The following is a 13,375-nucleotide window of genomic DNA, read 5'->3' on the forward strand; positions in this document are numbered from 1 at the left end:
GCGGAGACAGATTCTTGCCACGCCACCTGGTAGGAGCGACCTGTCAGGTAGGACGCAATCCAAGCGTGGGCCGCGCCGGAGATGCCCAACTCGGAGAGGGTGGAGAGGAGGATCTGGTGGTTCACAGTATCAAAGGCAGCAGATAGGTCTAGAAGGATGAGAGCAGAGGAGAGAGAGTTAGCTTTAGCCTCCGTGACACAGAGAAAAGCAGTCTCAGTTGAATGACCAGTCTTGAAACCTGACTGATTTGGATCAAGAAGGTCATTCTGAGAGAGATAGCAAGAGAGCTGGCCAAGGACGGCACGTTCAAGAGTTTTGGAGAGAAAAGAAAGAAGGGATACTGGTCTGTAGTTGTTGACATCGGAGGGATCGAGTGTAGGTTTTTTCAGAAGGGGTGCAACTCTCGCTCTCTTGAAGACGGAGGGGACGTAGCCAGCGGTCAAGGATGAGTTGATGAGCGAGGTGAGGTAAGGGAGAAGGTCTCCGGAAATGGTCTGGAGAAGAGAGGAGGGGATAGGGTCAAGCGGGCAGGTTGTTGGGCGGCCGGCCGTCACAAGACGCGAGATTTCATCTGGAGAGAGAGGGGAGAAAGAGGTCAAAGCACAGGGTAGGGCAGTGTGAGCAGGACCAGTGGTGTCGTTTGACTTAACAAACGAGGATCGGATGTCGTCGACCTTCTTTTCAAAATGGTTGACAAAGTCATCCGCCAGAGAGGGAGGAGGGGGGGGGGTGGGGGGGGGGGGGGGGGGGGAGGGGGAGGAGGATTCAGGAGGGAGGAGAAGGTGGCAAAGAGCTTCCTAGGGTTAGAGGCAGATGCTTGGAATTTAGAGTGGTAGAAAGTGGCTTTAGCAGCAGAAACAGAAGAGGAAAATGTAGAGAGGAGGGAGTGAAAGGATGCCAGGTCTGCAGGGAGGCGAGTTTTCCTCCATTTCCGCTTGGCTGCCCGGAGCCCTGTTCTGTGAGCTCGCAATGAGTCGTCGAGCCACGGAGCAGGAGGGGAGGACCGAGCCGGCCTGGAGGATAGGGGACATAGAGAGTCAAAGGATGCAGAAAGGGAGGAATAGTGTAATATCTTCATAAATGTGTTCAATTATAAATCTACTGATGTCTTGCCACAGTTTTCTTAAATGAATACAATGCCAAAAAGGATACAACACTGTTTCTGGGTGGTCATTACAAAAGGAGAAATTTGAGTTGATGTTTTCCTTAAACTTCTTCATATAGTGGTTGGCAGGATAATGTATATGAATCATTTTTAAGGAAACTTTCTTCATTTTGTTAACAAGTAGGTATGTGTGTGGCAACATCCAACCTTTTTTCCAACAGATATTATCAATAAATCCATTCCAATAAGGCATGACATAAGGTCATACAACACCCTGCTGAAACAAGGTTCGTATCGCTCTGTTGTTGAATGGACCAAAAGAGAAACAAATCTTTCCTACTGATGAGTCAACAGGGTCTTGATTATGCTGAGCTGTGGGGCACCGGGCAAAGGCCCGTGAGGTCATCGGGCGAAAGTGGGGAGGGAGGAACGCCAATTTCAAATCGAACAGTAATCTGTGCTGCTCGATTATTTAGTCAACAAAGCAGCATTGTGCATCTTCTACAAATATACATCTCTTTTCCATAAAATGAATGTCTGAATGTTCTAAATATTTTTCATTGGGAAGGCAGATAAAGCATTTCTATCAAAAGCAATCATTTTGCATGGGGAAACAGAATCCTACTAATTACTACACTTGCTTAATTACGTCACTTTTGTTTTGAGCCAAAATAGCATTGGGCTGGTTCCAAATCCAGACTGGTTCCAAATCCAATACATTTTCAACCGCTGCAAAACACGCCTAAACGGGCGAGATTAATGAATCGAACCCCCCCAGTATGGTTAAACCATGCTCTTACGGCAAAATACATTTTGCTTTTAACCACTTTCCTGTACAGATTAAAATCGCTTACCCACTCCACAGCAAGCTGTTCTATCACCGAGGTAAAGTTGGTTTTATATTCACACAGTCAGACATTCAACAGACATTCACCAAAAGCCATTTAAAATTTTTTAAATCAATAACTAACTCACCGTTTGTCACAGAAGCATCAAACTATGTATGTTTTATTCTATAAATGTCTAGCATACTTTTACAACCTTTGAGTAGAAATACCAGTTTTGATTTAATTGTATGTATTTCTATCTCAAATATTGCATTTAAAGATATATAAATGTTAATTTCAAGTGCAATTTGTTCTATATGAAGTTAGACAATGTCTACATAAAGTTGTACAATGTTTACAATCTTAATTTGTATGCCAAATTAATGTTTGCATTTTTAGTGCAACAGTTCCACATCTTAAAGTAGTTACAAGGCACAACAATCATTTAATTATACATCTCTAATTTAACAGCAAAGAGGCCCCATTCAATCATTTCTATTTTGGCTTTGTTGAAGTCCTTCGTCTGGGGAATATCTCTTGCACACAGAGCATTCTATCTGCAGTATTAAAAATATAAAACAGGGTTATGTTTATTTACATGTAAATTACAGTTCTGCAATACCCAAATTCTGTTACATGCTTTTGCAATTAGGAACATTTTCAAATTGAATTGGATTTTTGTTCAATTGCTAAATTTACTTTAATGACATGCATTTTATCACGTTTCAGATAAGACCCAGATGCAGACAACGTCGAATTAACAACAGTTTATTAATCCAACATGGGCAGGCAAAAGACAGATCAAGGGCAGGCAGGGGTCAGTAATCCAGATAGGTGGGGCAAAGGTACAGGACGGCAGGCATGCTCAGGGCAGGCAGAAAAGGTCAAACCGGCAAAACTAGAAAACAAGAACAATCGAGAGACAGGAACAGAGGGGAAAACGCAGGTATGCTTGACGAAACAATACGAACTGACAACAGACAAACAGAGAACACAGGTATAAACACACAAGGGATAATGGAGAAGATGGGCGACACCTGGAGGGGAGTGGAGACAATCACAAAGACAGGTGAAACAGATCAGGGTGTTACACATTTCACCACAACCCTAACAGAAGCACACTTAACTGAGGTCATAATCATCATTGAGTATTCAGGCAATATAAATCATATAGTAATAAAGGCATGAATTGGCAAAAAACAAATGCGTTGATAAAAAAGGTTGTAATATCAAACATTACAATAACGGCATTTGATAGATTTTATGTATTTCTATCAAATCAAAACTGGAATTTGTATTCAAACCAAAGGTTGTAAAAGTATGCTAGACATTTATAGAATAAACCATATCTAGTTTTATGTTTCTGTGACAATCAATTAATTAGTTATTGATTTTTACAATTTTAAATGGCTTTTGGCTTATGTCTGTTGAATGTCCGAATATAAAACCAACTTCACCTCGGTGTTCTACCTGCGCTGATTGAAGTAATTTAATGTCGAGCTAAATAATACATATATTTGAGGTTTAACAAGGAACAGAAAGGAACAATATAAACCAGTACTTTTGGGGGGGTTAGAACTGGTTCAGAACTTTAGAACTTTGGTCGGAACAGTGGAAAACAAAAAATAACAATGGTTCGAAATGACCCCTGGTTATAACTGATAAAATAAAAAATGAATACAATTCAAGTGTATGGGCAGTTTTTTGCATTTGAAATGCATTGGGAGCTCATTTAAATATTGTTATAGTTGAAAAAGTATAAATTATATCAAAAACTATTTCTCAAGCAATCCGAGTTGGGGCAGTCTGGACATCAGGAAGTTGGTTTCGTGTTAATAGCTTATATTGTTTAAGCTCTAGAGCGGGCTAAAGAAATGAAATAATAATGAGTATACAAGAAATCTAGAGTTGAGCTTTTCCTGCAGCAAGCACACCTAATAATGAGTATGTAAGAAATCTAGAGTTGTGCTTTGCTTTGCTAGCACACCCTAATTATGTTCACCACCCCCAGATGAGATTATTGAATCAGATGAATTATTTGAAGTGGAATCTCTTTTGAAACCACCTAACCACCAGAAGAGGTAGGTATGCTATCGGCTGTATATGCCATATAACACGGAAAGTTATGGAGAGGTAGATAAGATAATGATATTATGGAAGATCATTATTTATTGTGAATACTTCTTTGTCAGGTACAAGGTTAGTGTAGGGGAGTTGAAAAGGAGGCGTGGGAGCCCTGAGAAGCTCTGCAAATGGCTTCGTTCCTTACCTGTGCCAGGCCAAGAGTAAAAAGCCAAAGATCCGTAGGCAGCTATGCGAGGTAGGGAGGGATTAACCCAGCAAAACACTCAGGCCGAACAAGCCTCTGCACCAAGATCAAATCAAATTATATTAGTCACATGCTTATGAGCCCCTAACCAACAATGCAGTTTAAAAAAAAATGCGGATAACAATAAGAGATGAAAGTAATTAAAGAGCAGCAGTAAAATAACAATAGCAAGACTATATATAGGGGGGTACCGATACAGAGTCAATGTGCGGGGGCACCGGTTAGTTGAGGTAGTATGTACATGTAGGTAAAGTTATTAAAGTGACTATGCATAGATGACAACAGAGAGTAGCAGTGGTGTGAAGAGAGGGGAGGGGCACTGCAAATAGTCTGGGTAGTCATTTGACTAGATGTTCAAGAGTCTTATGGCTTGGGGGTTGAAGCTGTTTAGAAGCCTCTTGGACCTAGACTTGGTGCTCCGGTATTGCTTGCCGTGCGGTAGCAGAGAGAACAATCTATGACTAGGGTGGCTGGAGTGTTTGACAATTTACTCTGACACTGCCTGGTATAGAGGTCCTGGATGGCAGGAAGCTTGGCCCCAGTGATGTACTGGGCCGTTCGCACTACCCTCTGTAGTGCCTTGCGGTCGGAGGCCGAGCAGTTGCCATACCAGGTAGTGATGCAACCACTCAGGATGCTCTCGATGGTGCAGCTGTAGACATTTTTGAGGATCTGAGGACCCATGCCAAATCTTTTCAGTCTCCTGAGGGGGAATAGGTTTTGTCGTGCTCTCTTCATGACCGTCTTGGTATGTTTGGACCATGTTAGTTTGTTGGTGATGTGGACACCAAGGAACTTGAAGCTCTCAACCTGCTCCACTACAGCCCCGTCAATGAGAATGGGGGCGGGCTCAGTCCTCCTTTTCCTGTAGTCCACAATCATCTCCTTTGTCTTGATCACGTTGAGCGAGAGGTTGTTATCCTGGCACCACACTGCCAGGTCTCTGACCTCCTCTCTATATGCGGTTTCATCATTGTCGGTGATCAGGCCTACCACTGTTGTATCGTCAGAAAACTTAATAATAGTGTTGGAGTCGTGCTTGGCCATGCAGTCATGGGTGAACAGGGAGTACAGGAGGGGACTGAGCACACACGCCTGATGGGACCCCATGTTGAGGATCAGCGTGGCAGATGTTTTGCTACCTACCCTTACCACCTGGGGGATGCCCGTCAGGATGTTCAGGATCCAGTTGCAGAGGGAGGTGTTTAGTCCCAGGGTCCTTAGCTTAGTGATGAGCTTTGAGGGCACTATGGTGTTGAACGCTGAGCTGTCGTCAATGAATAGCATTCTCACGTAGGTGTTCCTTTTATCCAGAAGGAAAAGGGCAGTGTGGAGTGCAATAGAGATTACGTCATCTGTGGATCTGTTTGGGCGGTATGCAAACTGGAGTGGGTCTAGGGTTTCTGGGATGATGGTGTTGTCAGCCATGAACAGTCTTTGAAAGCAATTAATGGCTACGGTTTGGTAATCATTTAGGCAGGTTACCTTGGTGTTCTTGGGCATAGGGATTATGGTGGTCTGCTTGAAACATGTTGGTATTACAGACTCGGTCAGGGACAAGGTTGAAAATGTCAGTAAAGAGACTTGCCAGTTGGTCAGCGCATGCTCGGAGTTCACGTCCTGGTAATCCGTCTGGCCCTGCGGCCTTATGAATGTTGACCTGTTTAAAGGTCTTACATTGGATACGGAGAGCTTGATCACACAGTCGTCTGGAACAGCTGATGCTCTCATGCATGCTTCAGTGTTGCTTGCCTCAAGTGAGCATAGAAGTTATTTAGCTCGTCTGGTAAGCTCGTGTCACTGGGCAGCTCGCGGCTGTGCTTCCCTTTGTAGTCCGTAATAGTTTGCAATCCCTGACACATCCGACGAGCATCAGAGCTGGTATAGTACGATTCAATCTTAGTCCTGTATTGTTGCTTTGCCTGTTTGATGATTCGTCGAGGGCATAGCGGGATTTCCTATAAGCATCCGGGTTAGAGTCCCGCTCCTTGAAAGCGGGAGTCCAACTCTACCCTTTAGCTCTGTAATCCATGGCTTCTGGTTGGGGTAGGTATGTACAGTCACTGTGGGGACAACGTCATCAATGCACTTATTGATGAAGCCAGTGACTGATTGGTGTACTCCTCAATGCCATCGGAAGAATCCCGGAACATATTCCAGTCTGTGCTAGCAAAACAGTCCTGTAGCTTAGCATCTGCGTCATCTGACCACTTCCATATTGAGAGAGTCATCGAGCAGGACTGGTACGTCTTGCTTTAGTTTCTGCTTGTAAGCAGGAATCAGGAGGATAGAGTTATTGTCAAATTTGCCAAATGGAGGGTGAGGGAGAGCTATGTACTGTGTGTGGAGTAAAGGTGGTCTAGAGTTTTTTTCCCCTCTGGTTGCACATTTAACATGCTGGTATAAAGAGTTAAAACAGTTTTACGTTTCCCTGCATTAAAGTCCCCTGGCTGCTAGGAGTGCCGCCTCTGGATGAGCATTTTCTTGTCTGCTTATGGCCTTATACAGCTCTTTGAGGGCCGTCTTAATGCCAGCATCGGTTTGTGGTGGTAAATAGACATCTACAAAAAATACAGACTCTCTTGGTAAATAGTGTGGTCTACAGCTTATCATGAGATACTCTACCTCAGGCGAGCAAAACCTTGAGACTTCCTTAATATTAGATTTCGTGCACCAGCTGTTATTTCCAAATATACACAGACTGCCACCCCTTGTCTTACCGGAGGCAGCTGTTCTGTCTTGCCGATGGATCGAAAACCCAGCCAGCTGTAGGTTATCCATGTCGTTGTTCAGCCACGACTCGGTGAAACATAAGATATTACAGTTAATTTTCCGTTGGTCCTGATATCCAGAAGAGTGGCAGAAACATTATGTACAAAATACGTTACAAATAACGCAAAAAAACACAGAATAGCACAATTGGTTAGGAGCCCCTAAAACGGCAGCAATCTCCTCCCGTACTGTCAATTCGATTTGGACCACTGTTGCTGGACTTTTCTCAGTTTAGCCAGTCAGTCATCGAAGTGTGAAAGCCTCTTTCATTAGAGCATTAGTTAGAGCAACTAGGTAGCTATGACTTTGTGTTAACTGAAAAGTTAGCTAGCATACAGTAGTTAGCTATCGATGCTACCTGTCCTCACCGTCAATGACGTTCATGTTGCTTCATATTCTTTTAGAATATATAAAAAAACAAAGATTAGAGCTACAAGTTTCTCTTCTATCTCTGACTGTAGCTAGCTATATATTCATTGGATGCTGAGGTGATCCAGCAAGCTAGCCAAGCGCACCTTTCAAAGCAAGCCTATCAGAAACGAGGGTTTACTAGTGTTGTGACCAATCAGCTACGCGGAGTAGCAGACTGAGGGCAGTTTTCATTTCCACTAAAGCAATTCTGCGAATTCAGCAGAAGTTCCATCCCCATTCGTTTACAACTAGGGTACGCAGAGAAATGTGCGTGGAATTTTGGGAAGGTGAGCAACGAGAAGCTTGTTCAAGCGTGTTGGAGCGAAGCCTGTCAAGAGGCTTAAGCACTTATGGCAGATAAAAATTATGAAATAAAACCTCAATGTAGCCTAAAACCTCAATGCACAGGAATTATACATTTATGTATTTTTTACACAATGCTTTCTCTTTATTCACCCACCGGCCCGCCTAAACCCACCTCGCAGCAGGTTATGAGTCAACCCACGCATCACTAAACCACATGTTAATGCAAGGTGTAACCAGGTCTTCTTAAATGACAAGGATAGTCAGAGGAGTAGGCTCAAAGCTCAAAAGAACATTCAAACTGACTGTATCCCTTTGCGCTTCTCTTACAGATGGAGTTTTGGTATAGATATAAGAGTGAGTATGGTATTGCTTCTTTAGATTATTTTCAGTTATTTCAAAAACTGCATCAAAAATCCACAGTCACTTAAAAGGAACGCTTGTGATGAGATGTCTCTATGAATTGTGAATTAGATCTGAATCCTTGCCACTACAACCCATGTAAGAATGGAGGAATCTGCACCATTGACCGGGATGGATACCTCTGTCTGTGTCCCCCACGCTACGATGGAAAAACATGTGCAATAGGTATAGTTTTACTCAGTCATAATAGGGGTGGAAAGGGTTGGAAACTTTCCGGAAGTTAAGCCCTGGGATTTGGGGAATTTTGCTTAAATTCATCAAAAAAGTTAGCTTATAACAGTGAATGTTTTTTGTTGGATACACATAAGGCAATTCTAGGTATTGTGGCATATTTTGGTTCAACTATCCCCAATTCAATGGAATTGCCAACCTCTGCATGCACAGTGCATTCTTCCATCACATGTACAGCTGATTCTCAATATCTTGCACACTAATGAGATGCTATTGAGCCCACACTACTACACTGTCTGAGCCAAGGACTACATGCTTTCTGGTAAGTTTTGATTACAATACTGGGTGGGGTGAATATATTTTATATGACATACATGATTTTTTTGTTAACTAGTAAATAGTAGCTTACAGCAGTGTGTTTAAATAATTTCTAACTTGTTAACAATTTCTGCTAGTTAATTTTTGCTACCATGTGGATTTTAGCTTGCTTTAGCCTGCTAACTGAGTGTTAATTCACCGGTTTCCATGTTTCATTTTAAAACATTTATCTTAAAAAAGGAGTTGTTTAATCTAATTGCTTAACTGTTTATCTGTACATGGAATTGTATTTGTTCGTTTTTTTTAACTCATTTTTTTCTAATCTTTACAGAACAATGCCACGGGCACTATCTGATGCGTGGAGACATTTCACTGCAGCTAATGTAGAAGGAAACGCTGTGTACATTTGCAAATGCTGTGCCAAATCATATGTGAAGAACGCAACAAAGATGCAGAATCATTTGGCCAAGTGCATAAAGATCCCTCAACGCTCACAAGCAACCTCTGACAAAAGTCCCTCTAATTCTTTGAGGTGAAAATGATGAATCAGACACCTTATCGATAGCAACAGCTCATGGTCCTCCTGGAATCAGATGGTTTTTTTTACTCAATGGAGGAACGTAGTCAGAGAAATGCTGATGAATATCTTGCTCGAGCGGTGTATGCAACTGGTTCACCTCAGGTGCTCACAGGCAATGTCTATTGGAAGAGATTTCTGAATGTTCTTTGCCCAGCATAAACCCCTCCTTCAACCAGACATGCTTTATCTACTAATTTAATGGATGCAGAGTTCAAGTGAAGGTCAAGCAAATCATAGAGAAAGCAGACTGTATGGCAATCATCTCTGAAGGCTGGTCGAATGTTCATGGGTAAGGAATAATTAACTACATCATCTCCACCCCTCAACCAGTATTCTACAAGAGCACAGACACAAGGGACAACAGACACACCGGTCTCTACATTGCAGATGAGCTGAAGGCAGTCATCAATGACCTTGGACCACCGAAGGTATTTGCACTGGTGACAGATAATGGTGCGAACATGAAGGCTGCTTGGTCTAAAGTGGAGGAGTCCTACCCTCACATCATACCCATTGGCTGTGCTGCTCATGCATTGAATCTGTTCCTCAAGGACATCATGGCACTGAAAACAATGGATACACTCTACAAGAGAGCCAAGGAAATGGTTAGGTATGTGAAGGGTCATCAAGTTATAGCAGCAATCTACCTCACCAAGCAAAGTGAGAAGAATAAGAGCACCACATTGAAGCTGCCCAGAAACCCCCATTGGGGTGGTGTTGCCATCATGTTTGACAGTCTCCTGGAGGGGTCTCTCCAAGAAATGGCCATATCACAGTCTGCCGACATGGACAGGCCCATCAAGAGGATCCTCCTGGATGATGTATTTTGGGAGAGATTGGTAAGCAGCCTGAAACCTATAGCAGTAGCCATTGCACGGATTGAGGGAGACAATGCCATTCTGTCTGATGTTCAGACTCTGCTTGCAGATGCAAGAGAAGAAATCTGTACTGCCCTATCCACTTCACTGTTGCTCCAAGCAGAGGAAACTGCAGTTCTGAAATACATCAAAAAGTGTGAAGACTTCTGCCTGAAGCCCATACATGCCGCAGAGTACATGTTGGACCCCAAGTATGCTGGCAAGAGCATCCTGTCTGGTGCAGAGATCAACAAGGCCTATGGTGTCGTCACTACCGTGTCTCGCCACCTTGGCCTGGATGAGGGCAAGGTTCTTGGCAGTCTCCTCCAAGCAGTGGCGGTTCTAGACCATTTCAACTGGGGGGGCCAAGCTGGGGCCAGTTGTACTGTTAGAGGAGCCAGTTACATTAGACGTTATTGTTGTCATATCGTTTTCGTCACTGCGTTGCAGGCATTAGCAGGCAAAAGACCATGTTCCGCGTTGCCACTGTCTAATAACGGATGTAAAAAAAAGAACGATAGCAAATGAGTTATGTAAAAATGATTTCATACTCCACATTTAGGGGGGCTACAAGGGAGTCCAAAATTGTTGTCACAGGGGCACTGGCCCCACCTGCCCCCCCCAGAACCGCTAGCGCCTCCAAGCAAGGGCTTTGGGATGGAGATGCAATATGGCAGTCGTGCCAACGTATTTGGGGCGGCAGGTAGCCTAGTGGTTAGAGCGTTGGACTTGTAACCGAAAGGTTGCAAGATTGAATCCCCGAGCAGACAAGGTAAAAATCTGTCTTTCTGCCCCTGAACAAGGCAGTTAACCCACTGTTCCTATGCCGTCATTGAAAATAAGAATTTGTTCTTAACTGACTTGCCTAGTTAAATAAAAGGTACAAAAAAAATAAAAATCTCATCAGGTGAAGGGGACTTTGTGGATCTGAGGTTCTTTCCCCTGTTGCCTCCATCATACACCAACATCAGCCACCTCAGAGCGCAACTGGTCCTTGTTTGGGAAAACACACACACCAAAGCTGACCAATACAAGGGTTGAAAGATTGGTGGCCATCCAGGCAAATTTGAAAATTTTTGAGCCTGACAACGAGCCATCCTCATCAAGATTGGACAGTGAAGATGAGGCCTCAGAGTCTGGTGTTCAAGAGGTGGACATTGAGGTTCAGGGAGAAGACATGGAAGACAGCCAAAGCTTTAGTTTCTAGACTATAATTTTACAGATGCATGTTGAAAACGTTTTTGGGAGATCCAATGGATCATTGGGGATCATTCAATATTCCCTTTCTTTTGTTGTTCAGTGAAATCATCGCATGTGAAGAGACAACTCATTTAATTAAAGTTCAATTCCTAACTAAATCATTTTTTTATTTCTATTGTAAGGATTTAATCATTTGCAATTATGTCTACTTATGATAAGTAGAAAGGTTTATGTTTCGGTCTCCATATGATATGGATATACTAATGCAAAAAACATATACATTTAAATGGTATTAACATTAATTTGCATATACAGTGGGGCAAAAAAGTATTTAGTCAGCCACCAATTGTGCAAGTTCTCCCACTTAAAAAGATGAGAGAGGCCTGTAATTGTAGGATTGTAGGACATTGTAGGATTTTTAATGAATTTATTTGCAAATTATGGTGGAAAATAAGCATTTGGTCACCTACAAACAAGCAAGATTTCTGGCTCTCACAGACCTGTAACTTCTTCTTTAAGAGGCTCACTCATTACCTGTATTAATGGCACCTGTTTGAACTTGTTATCAGTATAAAGACACCTGTCCACAACCTCAAACAATCACACTCCAAACTCCACTATGGCCAAGACCAATGAGCTGTCAAAGGACACCAGAAACAAAATTGTAGACCTGCACCAGGCTGGGAAGACTGAATCTGCAATAGGTAAGCAGCTTGGTTTGAAGAAATCAACAGTGGGAGCAATTATTAGGAAATGGAAGACATACAAGACCACTGATAATCTCCCTCGATCTGGGGCTCCACGCAAGATCTCACCCCGTGGGGTCAAAATGATCACAAGAACGGTGAGCAAAAATCCCAGAACCACACGGGGGGACCTAGTGAATGACCTGCAGAGCGCTGGGACCAAAGTAACAAAGCCTACCATCAGCAAGGGCATTGAAGATGAAACGTGGCTGGGTCTTTCAGCATGACAATGATCCCAAACACACCGCCCGGGCAATGAAGGAGTGGCTTCGTAAGAAGCATTTCAAGGTCCTGGAGTGGCCTAGCCAGTCTCCAGATCTCAACCCCATAGAAAATCTTTGGAGGAGTTGAAAGTCCGTGTTGCCCAGCGACAGCCCCAAAACATCACTGCTCTAGAGATCTGCATGGAGGAATGGGCCAAAATACCAGCAACAGTGTGTGAAAACCTTGTGAATACTTACAGAAAACGTTTGACCTGTATCATTGCCAACAAAGGGTATATAACAAAGTATTGAGATAAACTTTTGTTATTGACCAAATACTTATTTTCCACCATAATTTGCAAATAAATTCATAAAAAATCCTACAATGTGATTTTCTGGATTTTTTTCCCTCATTTTGTCTCTCATAGTTGAAGTGTACCTATGATGAAAATTACAGGCCTCTCTCTTTTTAAGTGGGAGAACTTGCACAATTGGTGGCTGACTGTATTTCCATTAATTCCCATATATTCCCATTAATTCCCACCTCTGAATATTCCCCAAAATGTGCAACCATAGATATAATACAATCTGTGGTTTTCCTGTGAAGTGAGTTTTTATAGACCTATAAAAACTCTCACTTCCTGAGTTACAGGACCCTGGCCCTCCCAGTCATAGCCTGGAATCCACACTGAGTATTGCTCTGTTACAGTACTGGTGCCATTCACACTGGAGCGTCCACAACAGAGGAAGCTGGTGGGAGGAGCTATAGGAGGCTGGAATGGAATAAATGGAACGGTATTAAACAGATCAAATTTGACTCAGTTCCAATTATTCCATTCCAGTCATTACAATGAACCTGCCCTTTTATTTTTTTATTTAACTATAGCTCCTCCCACCAGCCTCCTCTGGTCTACAACCATTGTACGACACGGCGGATTCTTTTGTGAATGTTACTTCACCGCATCCACTTACAACAGTTGTTGGAAAACCACTTGCAGAACTTACTTTATTATATTCACATTTTACTCGCATAGTTAAGGGAAAACCAACATATTAAACAATAGAATTGTGACATGTTATAAAAAAACTAGCTAGCAAACTAATTACTGTACTTAAAGGAAATATTTCTA

The 13,375-nt window shown here is 42.7% G+C and overlaps 1 protein-coding gene across 2 annotated transcripts in view; it reads left to right on the top strand.

Moving 5' to 3' along the window:
* LOC115162857 (coagulation factor IX-like) overlaps positions 1–13,375 on the top strand; it is a 34,983-nt gene that overhangs the window by 17,437 nt on the left and 4,171 nt on the right. For both annotated transcript variants that reach the window (XM_029714304.1, XM_029714303.1), the window contains exons 3-4: positions 8,080–8,104; positions 8,222–8,335. In XM_029714304.1, coding sequence (XP_029570164.1) covers positions 8,080–8,104; positions 8,222–8,335 — 139 coding nt within the window. The remainder of the gene's footprint in view (positions 1–8,079; positions 8,105–8,221; positions 8,336–13,375) is intronic.

Source organism: Salmo trutta, chromosome 26 (assembly GCF_901001165.1).
Source record: "Salmo trutta chromosome 26, fSalTru1.1, whole genome shotgun sequence".
Classification (NCBI taxonomy): Eukaryota; Metazoa; Chordata; class Actinopteri; order Salmoniformes; family Salmonidae; genus Salmo; species Salmo trutta.